Below are 23,531 nucleotides of genomic sequence, written 5' to 3' on the forward strand. Positions count from 1 at the left end.
TTTCATTGCTGATGAACTTGTTGCATTATTTGTTCTATCATACATGCTCATAGCATTCCTCGTATCCATCTTGATATTGTAGCAAAGTTGTGACTCATAGTCATTGGCGCAGTACCTAGCAGCCTGTTGAACTTTACTTCAAGCAGCTTTTAGTGCATTCCGCTTTCTCACTCGGGTTCTCTCTTGTAATTAATGAGAGTGGACTGCTTGGCTTTGATGACAGGTTCCATCACAGTGACATTAGCCTCGAACCAGTCTGTTTCCCCACTTTTGTTTCCCATATGTTGAGAGTGCAGGATTGTAGATGGTCACTTGAAGTATGTTCCATTTTGCTTCTGCACTCTGTGCGAATTCTGGAGAGTGCCTGTTCAATCGAGTCAAGGAACTCTTGGTCCTTACCTGGGTAGGCAATAAGGCTGATGTGTACATGAGGACAGCCTTTCTGCTTTGAATGAAAAAGCTTCACGGTTTGTATCTTAACCCTGGTGCACATCATGGAGTCTTGTATCACAGTCAGCTCTGTGGTAGCTGCTTGTGTTGAGAATGCTTTTGAGAGAGTCCCATCTGGTGACGATCGGGCCTAGCTGGTGCCAATGCCCTGATCATGGACGTCTCCAGGACACCTTGTGGCATGGTTTGTTCTGAAAGAAAGTGCTAGTCACACAAAACTCATGGTAACAGCAAAGCTCAAGTAGCTTCTCTGTCATTTTCATTCATCATCTGTAAGCTGTGTGGTCTGGGACAGGAGGGCCATGCCTCATGGACCGCACCCACTTTTGCTTTGAAACCTCCCAGTTGGCAAAGGGCTGTCTTAGGGATTCTGCTGATAGAAATGTCAAGCTCCTCAGGGAACTGGTCTTTCATCTCTGTACTGGAGCACAGCTTTAGAACAGGGGCACTCATGAGAATAACTTAGCCTGTTTGAGTTGAGCAATGGATAGAGAGAACACGTTCTGAACCATTTGTGTAGGTGAGGGTGGTTGGTATTATATCATTGAGAACAGGGAGGCCCTTACAATGAAGCTACACCCCGCTCATGCATTTCCTCTGAACTCTTCCCCTGCCAAATGAACTTGTAATATTTTTCTTTCAGTGATCCACTCTCAGCTAGTCTTGTCTCTTGTAGAGAAGCTATGTCAGTGTTAAACCTGTCAGGTTCTATGTCAATCACAGCTGTTTTGTGCATGTTATTGACCAGTTGTAAATCATCTGTCAGCCCCATGCACGTGGTCCTGACATTGCAGCTTGCTAATCGAAGAGTTGGCATTTTCTTTCTTTTTGTTTGGTTTGTTTATTTTCCTGATGTGATGGATTCACTTGTTGAGCGGAGACTCTAAGCTCCAAGCACCCATTGAAGCAGCTGGAATGTAGTGAGTCAGCATCTTACAAAATACTATTTGGCACTGGCTTGGGTGCAGGAGTTGCTGGAAAGATGACATGTTCAGCTATCAGTTCACCTTTGGGCTCCACTCTACATCTTTTTTGTCATTTTTGGCCTTCCATTCTCTCAAGGTATCCACAAGGCAATGGAACTGTTCGCCCATAGCTGGGCGTTTGATTCATGAATGCCATGGTGTTGTCCAAATGCCTGTGGGCCTGTATACTCTATGTCTGTGGGTTAAACTCCCACCGAGTTCCTCTGAAGCTTTAGCCTGTGGCTGCGAGGGATCCGGTTTCCATGTGTCGCCACAAGAAGGCACAGTTGGAGAGGCTGTGCACTGACAGGGAGAGACTTATGCATTTGGCTATTCTTTCACGTTGCTGCTAGACAGCGATGTAGACTGAAAATGAGAAGCAAACTGGCATACAAAAAGTGAGAAGCGCACTAACTCCTTTCAACCAAGCACTAGACACATCACACCGACCTGTTGGACACATGTTAACAGGTATGGCGGTAAATAAACAGTGGGAAACATTTGAAGAAATTATTTAAAATGTTCAACAAAAATACGTTCCATTGAAAATCAAAAACTCAGCAAGAAAGATCCATCTGTGGCTTATTAGAGAAGTTAAGGATAGCATTAGATTAAAAGAAGAGGCTTATAATGTTGCAAATAATGCTACCAGCCTGAGATTGGGAGAGTTTTAGAAACCAGCAAAGGGCAACCAAAAAGTTGATGATAAGGGAAAAAATAGAATATGAGAGCATTGCTGAAAAGAGAGACATGTTGCTGAAGCTTTTTGTTTTGCACTCATGAGGACAAATGCAAAAATGCCAAATTTCAAACGATCACAACAATTTATACAACAGGAGAAAAGGGTGCTGATTGGTTGGTAAGTGAACTCTGATTGGCCGGGGTGTTAACATGGAGAAAGCAACCAGGAACTATAGGCTCCCCAAGCTGCCAGGTAATTCCAGAAGGCTTGAACATATTCCTTTCATTTGCAGAGCACAGGTCCTTGCTTATGAATGTATGTTGCTTCTAGCAAGTGTAAATGAGCCTCGTTAAGAGCTCAACTAATTATCTTGAATTGATTTTGGTGTAGCTATTAGCACACCTGGGATTGTTCAACTACTGTTGCCCAATCACAGAATCACATCTAACAATGGATGTTTTGTTTTGGGTTTTGCAAGTTCGGGCTGGCTGAAGACAGTCTGTCCTCTGCCTATAATGAACAAATGAAGAATCAAACAGCATGTTCCTCTCAGCCAATGGCTGGGACATGTGGCCTACATACCTGACAGTGCACCGGCACTGAAATTTGAGAGTAAACTAGTCGGGAATATAAAAATTGATTGTAGGAGCTTTTACAAGTTTATAAAAAGGAAGAGAGTAGCTAAAGTAAAGGTTTGGCCCCTGAGAGGAGAATTATCATTGGGAATGAGGAAATGGCAGAGATGTTGAACAAATATTTTTTATCTGTCTTCACAGTAGAAGTCACAAGTTACATACCAGAAATAGAGGGTAACCTAGGGGCTAAGAAGAGTGAGGAACTTAAGGTAATTAATATCAACAGAGAAAATATATTAGAGAAACCTGAGGGGCTAAAATCCAACAAACCCCCATGATCTGATGGCCTATATCCTCGGGCTCTAAAAGAGGCAGCTGTAGAAATAATGGATGCGCTGGATATGATTTTCCAAAATTTCCTAGATTCTAGAATGGCCCCAGCAGATTGGATGTTAGCAAATGTAACACTGCTATTCAAGAAAGGAGGGAGAAAGAAAACAGGGAACTACTGGCCAGTTAGCCTGACATCAGTCGTCAGAAAAATAGTAAAACCTCTTCAGGAAGTCTTCACAGTGCACTTGGAAAATAACAGCCTGATCAGAGAGTCAACATGGTTTTACAAACAGGATATTGTGTTTGACAAACTTATCAGTTTTTCAACAATGTAACTAGTAGGGTAGATAAAAGAGAGAAATTAGATGTAATGTACTTGGATTTCCAAATCTCGAAGTTGGGGAGCACAGCCTCAGGATAAGGAATTGATTAATTAGGACTAAGAGAAGAAGTTTATTCACTGAGGGTTATGAATCTTTTTAATTCTCTACCCTAGAGAGTTGTGGATGCTCCATCATTGAGTATATTCAAGGCTGGAATAGATAGATTTTTGATTACAAATGGAATTCAGGGATATTGGGGGTGGGTGGGAACATGCAGTTGTGGAAATGAGCCATGAACCTGTTGAGTGGTGGAGCAGGCTTGAGGAGTCATATGGTCTACTGCTGCTCCTATTTCTCATGTTCTTATGCACTATCTCTGCCTTCTCTTGAGGTCCCCAGCTTCAGCCAATACGATGCCAGTCTTCAGCCAATACGATTCACTCCACGTGTTGTCAAGAATCGGCTGAGTGGACTGGAATGAGCAAAGACTTGGGTCCCCAACAACATCCCTGCTGTGGTACTGAAGATTTGTGCTCCAGAAGTAGCTGTGTCCCTAGCCAAGCTGTTTCAATAGAGTTACAACACTGATATCTACCCGACAAAGCCGAAAATTGTCGATGTATGGTCCTGTCCACAGAAAGCAGGACAAATCCAGTTCGGCCTATTCTCAATCATAGAGTTATTTATGGCACAGAAGGAGGCCATTCGGCCCACAGAGATCATGCTGGCTCCCCACAAAGCAATTCAGTAAGTTCCATTCCCCTGCTCGATCCCCATAGCCCTGTAAGTTTATTTCCTTTAAGTGCCCATCCAATTTCATTTTGAAATCATTGATTGTGTCCGCTTCTACCACCCTCGTGAGCATTGAGTTCCAGGTCATTACCATTCACTGTAAAAAAAGAAGTTCTTCCTCACATTACTCCTGCATCTCTTGTCCAGAATCTTAAATCTGTGTCCCCTAATCCTTGTACCATCAGCTGATAGGAAGAGTTTTTTTTTTGTCTACCTTACCCAAACCTGTCATAATCTTGTAAACTCCATCAAATCTCTCCTCAATCTTGTATGCTTTAAGGAGAACAACTTCAGCCTTTCCAACCTTACCTTGTAACTAAAATCCCCCATCCTCGAAGCATTCTGGTAAATCTCCTCTGAACCCCTTCAAGGATCTTCACATCTTTCTTAAAGTGTGGTGACACAATACTCTAGTTGGGACCTAACCAGAGCTTTATAAAGGTTCAGCATGACTTCCCTGCTTTTGTACTCAATGCCTCTATTTATGAAGCCCATGATCCCATATATATTACTAACTACCCTCTCGAATATGTCCTGCCACCTTCAACAGTTTGTTCACACGACTCCGCGATCCCTCTGTCCCTGCACACTCTTGAGAATTGTACCAATAAGTCTATTCCTTTCCCTGTCCCTTCTGCCGAAATGCATCACCTCACACTTCTCTGTATTAAATTCCATCTGCCACTTGTCTGCCCATTCTGCTAGGCTATCTATGTCCTGTTGCAGTCAATTCACATCATCCTCACTGTCTGCCACTCCTCCAAGATTGGTATCATTGACAAATTTTGAAATTTTACTCTGTATTTTTATTTATTTATTTGAAGTTATTTATATATAGCAAATAAAGCAGTGCTCCTAGCACTGACCCTTGGGGTGCACCACTGTCGACCACCCTCCAGTCCAAAAAAACAACCATCTACCACAACTCACTGCTTTCTGTCCTTAAGCCAATTTTTTTTATCCAACTGGGCCCTCCTATTCCATTAACCTCAATTTTGCTACCCAGCCTCTTATGTGGTATCTTGTTAAATGCTTTCTTAAAATCCATGTAGACAACATCCGCCGCATTCTCTTCATCAGCTTTCTCTGTTACTTCATCAAAAAATTCAATTAGGTTAGTCAAACACAATCTGCCTTTTACAAATGCATGCCGTCTCCTTAAAAAACCTCTCCCAGTGCCTGTTAATTGTTTCCCCTGATTATTGTCTCTAAAACCTTACCCATCACTGATGTTAAACTAACTGGCCTGTAGCTGCTGTGAATGTCTTTACCCTCTTTCTTGAATCACCAAGGTGATGGAAGATGTCGTCAACAGTGCTACCTAATGGGACTTAGCAGTAACCTGCTCACCGATGCTCAGTTTGGGTTCTGCCAGGATCACTCAGCTCCTGACCTCATTACAACCTTGGTCCAAACATGGACAAAAGAGCTGAACTCCTGAGGTGAGGTGAGAGTAACTGCCCTTGACATCAAGGCAGCATTTGACCGAGTGTGGCATCGAGGAGCCCTAGCAAAATTGAAGTCAAAGGGAATCGGGTGGAAAACTCTCCACTAGCTAGAATCACACACAATCTCAGTGCTAGGACATTCGCTGCAGGAGTTCCTCTGGGCAGTGCCCTAGGGCCTACCATCTTCAACTGCTTCATCAATGACCTTGACTCCATAAGGTCAGAAGTATGGATGTTCATTGATGATTGCATAGTGTTCAACCCCATTCGCAGCTCCTCAGATACTGAAGCAGTCTGTGTCCACACGCAGCAAGACATGTACAATATCCAGGCTTGGGCTGCAAATTCCTAAGTAACATTCACGCTACACAAGTGCCAGGCAATCAGAAACTTAAATGGACCATAAATACTGTGGCTGCAGGAGGAAGTCAGAGGCTGGGAATTCTGTGGAGAGTAACTCACCTCCTGACTCCCCAAAGCCTGCCACCATCTACAAGGCACAAGTCAGGAGTGTGATGGAATACTCCCCAATTGCCTTGATGAGTGCAGCTCCAACAACACTCAAGAAGCTCGACATCATTCAGGACAAAGCAGCCTGTTTGATCAGCTCATCAACCACCTTAAACATTCACTCCCTCCACCACCTCGCACAGTGGCAGCAGTGTGTACCATCTACAAGATGCACTGCAGGAACTCACTAAAGCTTTTTCAACAGCAACTTCCAAATTCGCGACCTGGAACAGGAGAGTGCTTTATATTGACTTGCAGATGCAGGAAATGCATCCTCTTGTGCAGTATTTGCCAATAGATATAATTTTTCATAATGAACATAAGTTTCTTTCGGAAGTACCAATTTACATTTATATTGCACCTTTAATGTATACAAACATCTCAGAGAGCTTCAGAAAAGAATAATCAAATAAAAATGAGCCAAAAGACAAGATACTAGGAAGGGGTGATCAAAAGCTTGGTCAAAGAGGTGTGCTTTAAGGAGGATCTTTTTGGAAGATAGGGAGGTGACTGAGGGTTTTAACGAGGGAATTCCAGAGCATTGGACCTATTAGCAGGAGATATGGCTGCTTGAAGTGAAAGGGAAAATGCACCAGGCCAAAATCGGAAGAACAGAAATTAATGGGTATTGGTGGCTGTTGGCCTGAACAGGTATCAGAGGTAGGAGGGGAGGCTAAAAGTGATTTCAAGATAATAAGATTTTTAAATTGGAAACATTGGGGAACTCATCCATGATATGATCATGGATGGCATTGTTCACAAGTGAAAAGCTATTGTGGATGGAAGTATGGCGAGGGCAGTTGATTCTTCTGGCTGAGTTAAAGGAGACAGTGGAGGGCAGAATGTCCAAGATGGGAACGTAGTTAGTGAGGTTATGCCCCAGCAGGCAAGCTAAACTTTAATGTCAGCTTCAGAGGAGGATGGGACATGAGATTATTGTTTGTCAGCAGGCAGTGACAAGTATCTCAATGGGCCCTTCAGAGAATGCCAAGAGATGCACAAAAGTTCTCTGGGCCTATTCAAGGAGGATTCAAGCCTGAGCTCACTGACCTATTTTGGCTTTCTGTTCAGCAAACCCCAGTTTTAAAATTCTCACCCTTGTCTTCAAATCCCTCCATTATTTCGTCCCTCCCTATCTCTGTAACCTGCTCCAGCTCTGCAATCCTTCAGCCCGGCCAGTGAAGCCCACATCCCGTGAATGAATTTTTAAAAAATTGTTCCTTTCCAATTCTGACTGACACGTTCCTGATTTTAATTGGTTTGCTATTCGGCATTGTGCTTTTCAGCTGCCTAGGCCCTAAGCTCAGAAATTCTCTCCCTAAACCTCTCTACCTCTCTATTCCCTCCTTTAAGATGCTTCTTAAAACCTACCTCTTTGACCAACCTTTTGGCCACCTATCCTAATATCTCCTTGTGTGGCTCAGTGTCAAATTTTGTTTGTGCCTTGTGAAGCACCTTGAGATGTTTTACTACCTTATAGGTGTTATAAGTACAAATTGTTGTTGGGAAGGCAACAGAAAGAAAACTGACCTGATAAAATTACCATAGCTCATAGTTTCCAGTATGCAAGTTTTTGTTGGATGGCAGGATTGTCGTATGAGGAGAAATTGGGTCGTCTAGGCCTGTATTCACTGAAGTTTAACAAAATGGGAGGGGTCTCATTGAAACGTATAAAATTCTGACAGGGCTGGACGGACTGGATGCAGGGATGATGTTCCCCCCTTACTGGGGATGAGTATAGAACAAGGGGTCACAGTCTCACATATGGGGTGTGCCATTTAGGACTGAGATAAGGAGAAACCTCTTCACTCAGAGGGTGGTAAACCTATGGAATTTCCTACCACAGGAGGCTGTGGAGGCCAAGTCACTGAATATATTTAAGAAGGAAATACATTTCTAGACACTAAAGGAATCAAAGGGGTATGGGGAGAGAGTGGGAGTATGGCGTTGAGATCGAGGATCAGTCATGATCATATTGAATGGCGGAGCAGGCTCGAGGGGCCGAATGGCCTACTCCTGTGTTTCTATGTTGTAATAAAGAATTCTTAAGCCTCAAAAATAGCCCAGAAGAACGAGTTTGTTTAATTAAACGTATAACCAATATAACTGACTAACGCTGAAGAAAAACGAACATGCTCGATGAAGTCTCTTGTATAATGGTTAACAAAGAAACCAGGATCACAAGTGGTGGTGATTACAAGTGTTGCCTGCCTTGAGTAGTTCTTAATAGAATGCAACATTTCTGACACAAACTTTGAAAATTCATTCTGTAGTTTCTTTCATAATCTTTTGGAAAGGACAAAGAAAATCAGATTTTCACAAAAAGGGGATCGAACTTTCTATTCTTTAAATCCTGCTAATGCCCAAAATGCATGCTTAGAAATGCAGCAAATTGTATATGCTCAGAATATGCAGATTGTGTCATGGAAAACCTTGCAGGCTGCGTATCTTTGGAATGCTCAGCTGTGGTGAAAGCTCTGTCCAATAGCTGATGTAAAAATATTCAGTTGAAATACCAGCTTTTGACAGGCTGAGGTCTTGAAATTAATTTTTTTAAGACATTAAAAGACACAAAAGATCATTTTAATTTAAGCTTACCCAGCAAAAATGGCAGAGAATTTTTTTTCATAAAGCATTTTGAATGATTCAATTAGTTCTGCAACTGTTGACGATGAAATTGTGAATGTAGATGTATGGTTTGCTCATTACAAAGGTCAACATGTTCCAATGTGTGGTGGTGGGGTTGGCGGGGGCGAGCGGTTTCTACTTTATCAATGTTTACATAGGCAGTTTAATTTTAAATGTAGCATGATTTAAATTCATGACCTAGGAAGGAAAGTTTGTGGATGAACAAGATTTTTCATATTGTACAGATATGCCTGCTGAGCCAAAATTCTATGTGATAGGTGTGGGTTATCTACAACTTATATCGCAGTGATGGCTTTTGGGTTCTATGATTGATATAACAGTCTTGAAGAATAACAGATTTGCAGTTATATAAAATATGTCTTTTTTTATTTGTTCATGGGATGTGGGCTTCGCTGGCTGGGCCAGCATTTATTGCCCATCCCTAATTGCCCTTGAGAAGGTGGTGGTGAGCTGCCTTCTTGAACCGCTGCAGTCCATGTGGTGTAGGTAGACCCACAGTGCTGTTAGGAAGGGAGCTCCAGGATTTTGACCCAGCGACAGTGAAGGAATGGCGATATATTTCCAAGGCAGGATGGTGAGTGGCTTGGAGGGGAACTTGCAGATGGTGGTGTCCCCATGTGTCTGCTGCCCTTGGCCTCGTCGATGGTAGTGGTCATGGGTTTGGAAGAGGCTGTCTAAGGAGCCTTGATGAATTCCTGCAGTGCATCTTGTAGATGGCACACACTGCTGCTACTGTGCGTCAGTGGTGGAGGGAGTGAATGTTTGTGGATGTGGTGCCAATCAAACGGGCTGCTTTGCACTGGATGGTGTCAAGCTTCTTGAGTGTTGTTGGAGTTGCACCCATCCAGGCAAGTGGAGAGTATTCCATCTCACCCCTGACTTGTGCCTTGTAGATGGCGGACAGACTTTGGGAAGTCATGAGGTGAGTTACTCGTTGCACAATTCCTAGCCTCTGACCTGCTCTTGTAGCCACAGTATTTACATGGCTAGTCCAGTTCGGTTTCTGGTCAATGGTAACCCCCAGGATGTTGATAGTGGGGGATTCAGCGGTAGTAATGCCATTGAACATCAAGGGGCGATGGTTGGATTCTCTCTTGTTGGAGATGGTCATTGCCTGACACTTGTGTGCTGCGAATGTTACTTGCCACTTGTCAGCCCAAGCCTAGATATTGTCCAGGTCCTGCTATATTTGAATATGGAATGCTTCAGTCTGAGGAGTCGTAAATGGTGCTGAACATTGTGCAATCATCAGCGAACATCCCCACTTCTGACCTTATGATGGAAGGAAGGTCATTGATGAAGCAGCTGAAGATGGTTGGGCCTGGGACACTACCCTGAGGAACTCCAGCAGTGATGTCCTGGAACTGAGATGATTGACCTCCAACAACCACAACCATCTTCCTTTGTGCTAGGACTCCAACCAGCGGAGAGTTTTCCCCCTGATTCCCATTGACTCCGGTTTTACTAGGGCTCCTTGATGCCACACTTGGTCAAATGCTGCCTTGATGTCAAGGGCAGTAACTCTCACCTCACCTCTGGAGTTTAGCGCTTTTGTCCATGTTTGAACCAAGGTTGTAATGAGGCCAGGAGCTGAGTGGCCCTGCTGGAACCCAAACTGGGCATCTGTGAGCAGGTTATTGCTAAGCAAGCGCTGCTTGATAGCACTGTTGATGACCCCTTCCATTACTTTACTGATGATCGAGAGTTGACTGATGGGGCGGTAATTGGCCTGGTTGGATTTGTCCTGCTTTTTGTGTACAGGACATACCTGGGTAATTTTCCGCATAGCCGGGTAGATGTCAGTGTTGTAGCTGTACTGGAACAGCAGTAAATTAATAGTAAAGTCCTGAAATTAGGGTCTTAAATCTGAACAAAACAAACTACTTGGGTGTGAGAGGCGAGTTGGCTAAGGTAGATTGGGAAAATGCATTCAAAGATATGATGGTAGACAAGCAAGGCACTTAAGGAATTAATACATAATTTGCAATAAATACACATTCCTTTTCGACATAAAAAAGCTCACTGAAAAACTGGGCCACCTGTGGCGAATGAGGAGTTAAAGATAGTATTAGATCTAAGGAAGAGGCTTTAAATGTTGCAAAAAAAGAGAAGTAAGTATGAGGATTTTAGAATTCAGCAAAGGAGGAGTAAGAAATTGATAAACATAGAAACATAGAAACTAGGAGCAGGAGTAGGCCATTTGGCCCCTTGAGCTTTCTCCGCCATTCAATATGATCATGGCTGATCCTCTATCTCAACGCCATACTCCCACTCTCTCCCCATACCCATTAATGCCTTTAGAGTCCAGAAATCTATCTATTTCCTTCTTAAATATACTCAGTGATCCAGCCTTCACAGCCTTCTGTGGTAGAGAATTCCACAGGTTCACCACCCTCTGAGTGAAGAAATTTCTCCTCATCTCAGCCCTAAATGGCCTGCCCTGTATCCTGAGCCTGTGACCCCCTTGTTCGAGACCCCCCTCACCAGCCAGGGGAAACATCATCCCTGCATCCAGTCTGTCCATCCCTGTCAGAATTTTATACTTTCAATGAGATCTCCTCCCATTCTTCTAAACTCCAGTGAATACAGGGCCTAGTCAGCTCAATCTCTCCTCATATGACAATCCTGCCACCCCAGGAATCAGTCTGGTGAACCTTCACTGCACTCCCTCTATGGCAAGTATATCCTTTCCTGGGTAAGGGGACCAAAACTGCACGCAATACTCCAGGTGTGGTCTCACCAAGGCCCTGTACAGCTGCAGTAAGAGATCCTTGCTCCTGTACTCAAATCCTCTCGCAATGAAGGCCAACATACCATTTGCCTTCCTAACTGCCTGCTGCACCTGCATGCTTGCTTTCAGTGATTGGTATACAAGGACACCCTTTGTACATCAAAATTTCCCAATCTATCACCACTTAAATAATACTCTGCCATTCTGTTTTTCCTACCAAAAGTGGATAACTTCACACTTATCCACATTATATGGCATCTGCCATGTATTTGCCCACTCACTCAACTTGATTAAATCGCCTTGAAGCCTCTTAACACTATCCTCACCACTCACATTCCCACCTAGTTTTGTGTTGTCAGCAAACTTGGAAATGTTATATTTGGCTCCCTCATCCAGATCGTTGACATATATTGTGAATAGCTGGGGCCCAAGCACTGATCCCTGTGGTACCCCACTAGTCACCACCTGCCACTCCAAAAAAGGCCCATTTATTCCTACTCTCTGTTTCCTATCTGCTAACCAATTCTCAATCCATGCCAACATATTACCCGCAATCCCATGTGCTTTAATGTTACCACAAACCTCTTATGTGGGACTTTATCAAAAGCTTTCTGAAAATCCAAATACAGTACATCCACTGGTTCCTCCTTATCTATTCTGCTAGTTATGTTCTCAAAAAAAACTCCAGTAGGTTTATCAAACATGATTTCCCTTTCTTAAACCCATGTTGACTTTGTCTAATCCCGTTGATATTTTCTAAGTGTCCTGTTAGCACATCCTTTATAATAGGCTCTAGCATTTTCCCTACTACTGATGTTAGGCTAAAGAAAGAGACTACGAGAGTAAACTAGCAACAGACATAAACAGATTGTAAAAGTTTCTATCAATATGTAAAAAGGAAGAGATTGGTGAAAGTAAGCATCCATTTTTTTTCTTTCATGGGATGTGGGCGTCGCTAGCAAGGCCAGCATTTGTTGCTCATCCCTAATTGTCCTCGAATCTGACAAGCAGTTAAGAGTCAGCCACATTGCTGTGGGCCTGGAGTCACATGTAGGCCAGACCAGGTAAGGATAGCAGATTTCCTTCCCTAAAGGGCATTAGTGAACCGGATGGGTTTTTACAACAGTTGGCAATAGTTTCATGGTCATCATTACTGAGACTAGCATTTTTTTAGATTTATTAACTAATTGAGTTTAAAATTCCACCAGCTGCTGTGATGGGATTTGAACCTGTGCCCCCAAAAGATTAGCCTTGACTTTTGATTACTAACTCAGTGACATTACCACTATGCCACTGTCTCTCCATGTAGAAGCAGAAACAGGTAAAATTATAATGGGGAATAAGGAAATGAAAGAGTCATTAAACACATACTTTGTGCCTGTCTTCACAGTAGAAGACACAAAAAACATTCCTGAAATAAGGGGGAACCAAGGGTCTGGCAAGAATGAGGAACTTCAAGAAATCAGGAAAAAGAATGCTGGAAATACTTAGCAGGTAAAGGAATCAATATAGGTAAAGTATTGGAAAAATGAACGGGACTAAGTAGCAACAGATTCCCTGGAGCTGATGACTTGCAATCCAGGTTTTAAAAGAGGCAGCTGCAGCGATAATGGTTTTGATCTTCCAGATTTCTTCTGATTATAGAGCACTTCTCAAAGATTGGAAGGTAGGAAATATAACCCTGCTATTTAAAAAAGGAGGAAGAGAAAACAGGGAACTATGGGTCAGTTAGCCTAACATCAGTTGTGGTAAAATCCTAGAAGCTATTGTTAAAGCCGTGGTAACATGGTATTTAGAAAATCACAAGATGATTCAACTAAGTCAACACTGATTTATGAATGGGAAATCCTATCTGCTAAATCTGCTGGAGTTTTTTGTTGATGAACCTAGCAAGATGGATAATGAGGCTCTAGTGGATGTGGTGTATTTGGATTTTCAAAAAAACATTTGATAAGGTGCCATACAAGAGGTTATTACACAAAATTAGGACCCATGGGATTGGGGGTAACATATTATCATGGATTAAGGATTGGTTAATGACGGAAAACAGAAATTAACAGGACATTTTTGAGTTGGGAGAGGGGTCCCACAAGGATCAGTACTTGGACCTCAGCTATTTACAATCTACATTAATGACTTAGATGAGGAAACCGAATGTAATATATTCAAGTTTGCTGGCAGTACAAAGTTAGGTGGGAAAGTAAGCTGTGAAGATGCTACAGAGCGCTGTAGACAGGTTGGATGAGAGGGCAGGAACATGGCAGTTGGAATGCAACGTGGCAAAGTGTGAAGTTATCCACTTTGGTCAGAAAAATAAGTAAACAAAATATTTCTTGAACCGTGAGAGAATGAGAAATGTTTGCATTCGGAAGGACCTGGGTGTCCTTGTACAGGAATCACAGAACAGGCACAGCAAGTAATTAGGAAGGCGAATGAAATGCTGGCCTTTATTGGGGTGGGGGTAAAGAGATATTACTACAATTATATAGGGCATTGGTCAGGCCACACCTGGAGTACTGTGTACAGTTTTGATCTCCTTATCTAAGGACATACTTGCCCTAGAGGGAGTATAACAAAGGTTCACAAAACTGGTTGCTGGGTTGATAGGATTATCTTTTGAGGAGAGGTTGAGTAGGCCTATATTCCTTGGAATTTAGAGGAATGAAAGGTAATCTAATTGAAACATATGAAGTTCTTTAGGCATATAAATAGTGAAAAAAATGACATAAGTCATTGAATGTGGTACGACAGGTTGAGAGAGCAGTTAATAAAGCATACAGTATCCTAGGCTTTATTAATAGGCGGGGTAGGGCCAATTAGGGACCAAACAAAAGATTTGCACATGGAGGCAAAAGGCATAGCTGAGGTATTAAATGAATAGTTTGTATCCATCTTTACCAAGGAAGAAGATGCTATCCAGGCCATGGTGAAAGAGGAGGTAATTTAGACAGTAGAAGGGTTTAAAATTGAAAAGGAGGTCGTATTGGATAGGCTATCTGTAATTAAAGTTGATAAGGCACCAGGACTGGATGAGATACATCCAAGGATACTGAAGGAAATGAGAGTGGAAAATTACAGAGGCTCTTCCATAGACTCAGGGGTAGCGCCAGAGGATTGGAGAATTGCAAATTCTACACCCTTGTTCAAAAAAGTGTTTAAAGGTAAATCCAGCCCAGGCCAGTTGGTTTAACTTTGGTGGTGGGCAAACTTCTGAAAACAATTATTCAGGACATAATTAATAGTCACATGGGCAAATGCCATGTTAATTAAGGAAAGCCAACATGGATTTCTATGGGAAAATCATATTTAACTAACTTGCTGGAGTTTTTTGAAGAGGTAACAGAGGGTTGATGAGAGCAATGCTGTTAATGTGGTGTACATGGACATCCAAAAGACATTTGATACAGTGCCACACAACAGACTTGTGAGCAAATTTATAGCTCACAAAATAAAAGGGACAGCAGCAACATGGATTCAGAATTGGCTGAGTGACAGGAAACAGAGTAGTGGTTAATGGATGTTTTTTGGGCTGGAGGAATGTTTGTGGTGGAGTTCTGCAGGTGTCAGTGTTGGGACCCTTTTCCTGATTAATGACCTAGACCTAGGTGTACATGGCACAATTTCAAAGTTTACGAATGATACGAAACTTGGAAACACTGTGAACTGCAAGGGGAATAGTGTAGAAGTCCAAAAGGATATAGATAAGTTAGTGGAATGAGCAATTAGGTGACAGATGAAGTTCAATGCAGAGAAATGTGAAGTTTTGGTAGGAAGAACATGGAGAGATAATATATAATAAAGGGTGCAATTCTAAAGGGAGTGCAGGAGCAAAGGAACCTGGGTGTATGTGTACATAAGTCATTGAATGTGGCAGGGCAGGTTGAGAGAGCGGTTAATAAAGCATACAGTATCCTAGGTTTTATTAATAGGGACATCAGAGTACAAGAGTCAAGGAGGTTATGTTGAACTTGTATAAGACACTAGTTTGGCCTCAGCCAGAGTATTGCATCCATTTTTGGGTGCCACACTTTAGAAAGCACATGAAGGTATAAGAGAGTGTGCAGAAAAGATTCACGAGAATCATTCCAGGGATGAGGAACTTCAGTAGAAGATGAAATGAAACAGGAAATGATGTCTAGTTAATGCCATATTTGGGCTTTAAAAGCATGTACGTTGTATGTGGAAAGAAAGACTGCGGAAGTTGAGGAACTCCACAGTTTCTAGGTCCTGGGCAAGAATTTGTGTTGGAGGTGGCCTGATGTGCCTTGATTTCAATACATTGTTAATGTTGAGAGTTGGTAAAGTATCTAGAATGCTAGATTTGAGTTTTAGCAGGAAAAGAAAGAACTTGTATTTATATAGCACCTTTGATGACCTCAGGACAGCCAAAGCACTTCACAGCCAATTAATTAATTTTGAAGTGTCCCCATTGTTCTAAAGTAGGAAATGCAGCAGCCAACTTGCACATAGCAAGGCCTCATAAACTGCAATTAAATAAATGACCAGATCTTCTATTCTAGGTGTTCGTTGAGGGATATATATTGGCCAGTTCACCAGAACTCCCCTAGTCTTAAAATAGTGCCCTGGGATCTTTTACTTCTACCTGAGAGGGCAGATGGGGCCTCGGTTTAACAACTCATCTGAAAGACACCACCTGTGACAGTGCAGCACTCTAGTACTGCACCGAAGTGTTGCCTGTATTATGTATTTAAGTCGCTGGAGTGCTTAACCTTTTCAATGAGAGTGCTGTCACTGAGCCATGGCTAAAATTCTATAGCAGTATTGATAAAATAGAGGTGCACAGGGAGGCTTTGACAATAGTGTACGTTGTATTCTGTCACTTTGCACTTGTTTTCTGTGAAATCTTCCTTACAAGTCATTTCTCCTCATTAAAGGTATTGGGGAAAAGCAGGGTGCTTGAAGGAGTTGAACAGCTTGATGGAAAGAAACAGAGAGAGGAAGATGACCTAGAAAAGTTGAGAGAAAATGAAAACCTTCTGAAGCTTGGAGAGAATGAAGAATTGTTGAAGCTCAGACAACATGAAGAATTGATGAAACTTAGAGAACATGAAGAGTTGATGAAGAAACAAAAGAGTAAAAAAATCCGTACTCCTTCTAAAGTAAGTTTGTAATGAATTTCCTAAAGATTGTGGCCTGGAGTTTCTGCTAAGGGCGCAATCAGAAAATGCCAGTCTTACCAAGGTGAAGTTCTGCCCATAAGACTTGTTGCATAAGACAAAATATAAACTCTCAAATGAACAAGCACAATCAAAGCAGCGTTATCGGGTGTAATTGATGAGGCCTCAACATTAATTAGTTAAACTTGCTTAAAGTGAAAATCTAGAGCAGCTGAAAAACTAGGCCGATCAGCGGTTTCAATTGCTGCTGGTCACCAGCCTTGTGTTCCAAGGGCAGGTTTGAACTCAGTTTAATTTAATCGAAATAATTTGAAGTTGTTGTACAACAGTAAGAAAAACAGGCCTGAGGCTTCAGTTGACTGCTGGTGAGTGCAGGTCAGCTCATAGTGATGGACCCGTGACCATGGGTGCCTTTGCACCTGCGATTCTGGGCACAGTGTGATGAGCCACTCTTGGACAGGCGCAGTCGGGGGAAACTCGCCATGGTGACCTGGGGGGGCGCGTGGACAGTTTTGTGGGCAGGATCAATTCTGGTGAAGGGACCTTTCAAACTGTGTAAAACACAGAAACTCCAGCATTAAGTGGTTATAGGCATAACTCAGGATTAAAATTCCCTGATCATTTGCACTGTTACATTTCATTCCATCTAAATTCTGCTGTTATCTGGGCAGAAATCATGCAGAAACTCCAGGCCTGAAATTGCATTTTTAGCGCGACTTTATGCTCGAAATGGGAAAAGGTCTGTTGGGTTCATTTAAAAACTATTTAAATAATAATGCAAATGAATGTTTGAAGAGTTTCCTTAGTGGCTCAGTGGACATATGCAGTGTCAGGTCTGTTTGTGAACCACACAAACCAGATATTTCCTCATGGCCTGGATGGTTCCCTAATGTCACAGTGACAACAATTGTGCCCATTATTCCATTATCCTGGGGAGCTCAACATAGATGGTTTGAGTAGTAATTTCCAGCATCAGGGAGAAGTGGAAAAATATTTGAAGTGGGGGAACAAACAGGGCAACAAAACGAGAATGGGGCAGTGGGATTCATTTTGGATTTCTGTGGAAGGAACTGCTGCAAACATGAAGGACTGAATGGCCTCCAGTGTTGTAAATCGCAATTATTTTTATTTGCTTTTTTATATCCATCTCATAATGCTCAGACATGATAAGGAGTGAGTCTGATGACACCTTCTCCTTGATAAGTTCTATCCTGCGCCTGGAGTGTCCATGCCTCGTGCATTGAACTGCATTTGCCGTTGAGCAGCCCGGGTTTAGAGCCTGTTCTGCTCCCTCTTGGCTGCATCTTTTGAGTCAATAGTTCATGCCAATCACTTGTAACTATCTTGTATTGAGACTGCAAATCCAGATCATTTCCGTATATCAGGAACTCGATGACTGGGAATTTCATTGTGTATGTTTCTATTTGGAGTTTCTACTGCACTTCTGGCAAAGTTATACTGGTGGAACTAGAGTATCTTTCAGGAAATTCCTGGTCAATGTTTCAGAGGAATTTCTGTTGAAGGCCCCTGACTTAAAACTGTCCTCTGCCTTGCCTTTTTGGAAACAAAAACAGAATTACCTGGAAAAACTCAGCAGGTCTGGCAGCATTGGCGGAGAAGAAAAGAGTTGACGTTTCGAGTCCTCATGACCCTTCAGCAGAACTGAGTAAAGTTAGGAGAGGGGTGAAATATAAGCCGGCCAGACCTGCTGAGTTTTTCCAGGTAATTCTGTTTTTGTTTTGGATTTCCAGCACCCGGAGTAGTTTTTTGTTTTTATTTTTTGCCTTTTTAGATGCTTGTCAGCTTGTGTAATTCCAAGATTTAGCAGTTTCTTATTTTATCAGTGCTCGCTCAGTTTTTATTATTTCTTTCGATCTTGTGTCGTTTATCTCATATCCCCATTTTTAAAAGAATTATTCGCTTCTACTCCTATGGGGTTCCTTCCTCTGAGTTGGGGGGGGGCGGGGGGGCTGCAATAGATTTGCATGACAGGTTCTCCTGCCACAGCTTTGGCTGGAGATCAGTGGAAACCTGGGAAAGATGGCATAAAGGGACATTCCTCCAATCTTCTGCCGAAGTTATGGTGGGAGATTGAGAGAACCCTGGTGGAGATTCCAGCTATCTGTTTTTCATCTCTTCACAATTGGGAATTAATGAGAGGGGGGTTGATGGGGAATGAAGTACACCCTCATCTTTTGTGAGGCAGTTTGTTGATGAATGGAGCCCAACTCCCTTAGCTTTTAAAACATTGAGGCCTGGAGCTTCCACTAGGGCCGCAATCGGTGAAATTCCTCCAGAATGTGCTGGACACTGTGCTAACTTTACCCTGATGAAATTACACACAGGTTTCTGCTCAGACTCATTGTTGTAAGCCAGAACATAAAATCTCCCATCAATAAAAGCAAAATACTGCAGATGCTGGAAGTCTGAAATAAAAACGGACAATGCTGGAAAGACTCGGCAGGTCTGGCAGCATCTTTGGAGAGAGAACTAGAGTTCATGTTTCGAGTCGGTTGATTCTTCAGAAGAGTTTCTGTTTCTCCAACCACAGACACTGCCAGACCTGCTGAGTTTTCTGGCATTTTCTGTTTTAATTTTCCATTAACCTTGTTTTCTGGCTGGCCACTGCTTCAAGCAAATTGGCTTTTGAACCAGCGTAAAAGATCACAGAAACGCAAGTGTAGATGGATATGGGTATAACTCAATCGTGTTTTAAATTATGCTCTCTTTTGCATTATTTCAGTTGATCTGCCTAGTTTGAGTTGGTATCTGGGGGGAGACCGCTCCCCCGTACAGCCCTCATCTCCACTTCCTTAAGTACAAGGGATACAGAGTTGAAAGGATATGGTGGACAACTGGTTTAGCCATCCTCCTCCAACACCTCTCCACTGTTGTCCAGCTGGATGGGACTGATCTTACCTGGATGGGACTAATCGTACCTAATTTCTTCCTTATCTAACTAATCATAGCCAGAGAATTACTTGAAATTACTTCTCTTCCTGCTCCTGCACCGTTACCTCTGGTGTCCCCCAAGGATCTATCCTTGACCCCCTCCTATTTCTCATCTACATGCTGCCCCTCAGTGACACCATCCGAAAGCACAGTGTTAGTTTTCACATGTACACTGATGACACCCAGCTCTACCTCACCCCACCTCTCTCGACTCCTCCACTGTTAGTAAATTATCAGACTGCTTATCCGACACCCAGTACTGGATGAATAGAAATTTCCTCCAATTAAACATTGGGAAGACTGAAGCTATTGTTTTCGGTCCCCACTCCAAACTCTTGTTCCGTAGCTAGGGACGCCATCTCTCACCCCAGCAACAGCCTGGGATTAAGCCAGTCTGTTCATAACCATGATGTCACATCTGACCCAGAGTTGAACTTCTGATCTCCTATTTGTGCCATCACTAAGACCTCCAATTCTACCTCTGTACTACCGCCTGACTTTGCCCTGTCTCAGCTCATCTGCTGCTGAAACCCTCATCTATGCCTTTTCTTACCTCTCGACTTGACTATTCTAACACACTCCAGGCTGTTCTCCCACATTCTATCCTCTGGAAACTTGAGGTCATCCAAAACTCTGCTGTCAGTGTCCTAACTCGCACCAAGTCCCGTTCCCCTATCACCCCTGTGCTGACTGACCTACATTAGCTCCTGGTCAAGCAATGTCTGGAATTTAAAATTCTCATCCTTGTTTTCAGATCCCTCCATGGCCTCGTACCCTCCCCACCCCTGTAATCTCCTCCAGCCCAACAATGATCCGAGATCCCTGCGCTCCACTAATTCCGGCCTCTTGAGTGCCCCGATTTTAATTGCTCTATCATTGGTGGCTGCGCCTTTAGTTGCCTAGGCCTCCAAGCTCTGGAATTTCCTCCCTACCACTTCTCTACCTCACTCTCCTCCTTTAAGACATTCCTTAAATCCTACCTCTTTGACCAAGCTTTTGGTCATCTGACTTAATATCTCCTTATGTGGCTCGGTGTCACATTTTGTTTTATAATGCTCCTGCGAAGCACCTTGGGATGTTTTATTACGTTAAAGGGCTAGACAAATATAAATTGTTGTTGAGACAAAGAGGGAACTCCAGAGGTGTAAATACGTTGAGTATTAAGACTTTATCTATTCTTGAAGATACATGCCTATCAATATTTTTACAAAACCTGTTTGCTGCATGTTTCTGATTAAAATTAAGGTGGAGATTTATTGAACTTAAGCAACTTTGCTTAATAATTAATACATTGGAAGTTGAGGAAAATCTAGTAATTTTAGTCTTTGTGCAATTGAAATGTCACAAGCCCTGAAAGATTGAGGTGTAGTAAGCGTAGCAGCAGAGTAAATGTTCTCATATGAACATAGAACAGGAGTCAGCAATTAGCCCCTGGAGCCCGCTCTGCCATTCAGTGAAACTGTGACTTAGACTGGGTTTGTTCCAACCTAGCATTACTCTGTTAACCTCCAAATTTCCTTTCTTTCATTTGGAGTTTTCTGCCTTGCTGTCTTGTACTGGAGTAAGGCTTCAGGGATACCAGTCACCGCCCAGTCGCTCACCCAAGTGGCTGTCCTCCAAGCCACAACCCAGGAAGCGCATACAGGATAAAAGCAAAATACTACGGATGCTGGAAATCTGAAATAAAAACAGAAAATGCTGGAAAAGCTCAGCAGGCCTCACACCATCTGTGGAAAGAGAAGGGTCAGTCTCGAAACGTTAACTCTGTTTCCCTCTCCACAGATGCTGTCAGGCCTGCTGAATCTTTCCAGCATTTTCTGTTTTTATTTAAGTGCATACAGGGTATTGGATTGTGGGGAGGATCAGAATCAAACCCGATGCTATCTCCCAAGTTCCTACACACTGCAGCGATTGGCATTTATGTATCACCTTTAATGTAGTAAAGCTTCTAGAGACCCGCCGAATATCTGCGGTCAAATTAGCGTCGTTACCACTACGCTACAGTTGCAATAATGTTACTGGTCGAGTAACTCTGGACTAATGCCCTGGAGGCATGATTTCAAATTACACATGGCAGCTGAGGGAAATGCAATTCAATTGAGTAATAAATCTGGAATAAAAATCCAATCTCATTAATTATGACCATGAAACTACTGGATTATTGTAAAACCTATCTGGTTCACTAATGTCCCTTCCGGGAAGGAAATCTGCCGTCCTTACCCAGTCTGGCCTACACGTAACTCCAGGCCCATAGCAATATGGTTGACTCTTAACTGCCCTGTGAACTGGCCTGGTCATTAGGGATGAATGATAAATGCTGGTCTTGCCATCAATATTCAGATCCCAACCATGAATGAAAAGAAAAATCCCCATCCCATGCCATTCCATCCTTCCCATGCCATCCCTCTCATGCTATACTCAACCAGCCCTTTCACCCCTCACATATCATCTCCATACCATCCCTTCTTCCTTTTCCATTCCCCCATTTCATATCTTCAATGTCATCCCCTCCCCTGCCATGCCATCTCCCTCCTCTATCTCCTTGTCTTCCCTCCTCCGCCCATGCCATCACACCCCTCCCTCCTCCCTCCCATGCTAACTCTCCTCCATTTCACACTCTTCATCTCAGGCCATTCTCTCTCCCCATTTCCATGCTGTTCCACATCCTCATGTTGCCATATCTGCCCCCACCCCCCATTTCGTAAAAAACCTCCCCCCCCATCCCCACACCAATCGTCAAGGATTCCCGAGGCCAGGGAACAACGAAAGCTGGAGTCCAATCAACAAGCCTGGGGAGCGCCGAGACCCAGGGGCCAGTAACTGAGATAGGGAAATGGCGAGTGCCAGGGCTCAGTAACTGAGGCTGGGGATGGCATGTGTCGGGGACCAGTAACAGGCTGGAGAGTGATGAGAGCTGGAGCCCAGCAACCATGGGCGGAGATTGTTGATAGCTGGGGGCCAGGAAACGACAAGTGCCAGAGGCCAGTAACTGAGGCCAGAGAGTGGTGGGAGTCCTGCTCCTCCCTCTCCCTGCTTATATGTCTCAAAAGCAGCCGCTCCGTTTATTGTGTTAAGATGTGATTTTCAGTACGCTTTGGTTTGGGTTTCTCTCCCATGACAACCAGATCTCATGGGCCTGTCTCTGGGCAAAGGTTTTGTATGATCCACCATCACCTGCCTACCCCTCAATGCCCCCCACAATCATCCAGAGCGTTCTGTTTCACCTTAAGTTAAAGGAGAAATTGAATACATAACCCTCTTGTAAAGTTCTACATTTAAACAATGGTAAAGGAGGACATACGGACAGGAATGAGAAAGGATCTTGGCTCCAGAAGACCAGGAAGTCGAATCAGTGTGGGTGGAGATCAGGAATAACAGGAATCAGAAAACACTGGTGGGAGTAGTTTATAGACCCCCTAAAGTAGTTATACTGTTGGACAGAGCATTAAGCAAGAAATAATTGGAGCTTGTAACAAAAGCAATGGAATAATTGCGGGAGTTTCAATCAAGAACAAGGGGGCACAAATTTAAAGTGATTTGAAAAAGAAGCAGATATGATGTGAGAAAAAACTTTTTCACACAGCGAGTGGTTCGGGTCTGGAATGCACTGCCTGGAAGTGTGGTGGAGGCAGGTTTAATCGAGGCATTCAAGAGGTCATTAGATGATTATTCGAATAGAAACAATGTGCAGGGGTATGGGGAAAAGGCAGGGCAATGGCACTAGGTCATAATGCTCATTTGGAGAGCTGGTGCAGACACGATGGGCCGAATGGCCTCCTTCTGTGCCGTTAAAATTCTGTGATTCTTATAGACTGGACCAATCAAATTGGCAAAGGTAGCCTGGAAGGTGAGTTTGCAGAATGATTTTGTGACAGTTTCAGGTGGCCTGCGGTCTGGGGCTTCATCTTGTGGAGTGCGGTGTCCTCCTCCTCTTGCTGGTACCTGGAATGGCGGGAAGAGAGAATTAATGATTGATTAGGCAG

The 23,531-nt window shown here is 43.2% G+C and overlaps 1 protein-coding gene across 6 annotated transcripts in view; it reads left to right on the forward strand.

Annotated features, from left to right (window-relative positions):
- Positions 1-23,531, forward strand: part of LOC144672647 (zinc finger protein 148-like) — a 156,876-nt gene that overhangs the window by 37,604 nt on the left and 95,741 nt on the right. For 4 of the 6 annotated variants that reach the window (XM_078534513.1, XM_078534515.1, XM_078534516.1 and 1 more), the window contains exon 3: positions 16,354-16,578. In XM_078534513.1, the coding sequence (XP_078390639.1) occupies positions 16,354-16,578 (225 nt within the window). Of the gene's footprint in view, positions 1-3,719; positions 4,076-16,353; positions 16,579-23,531 lie in introns of those variants that run through there. The other 2 variants (XM_078534517.1, XM_078534518.1) reach the window with 2 other exon arrangements.

This window comes from Cetorhinus maximus, chromosome X (genome assembly GCF_964194155.1).
Source record: "Cetorhinus maximus chromosome X, sCetMax3.hap1.1, whole genome shotgun sequence".
Taxonomy (NCBI): Eukaryota; Metazoa; Chordata; class Chondrichthyes; order Lamniformes; family Cetorhinidae; genus Cetorhinus; species Cetorhinus maximus.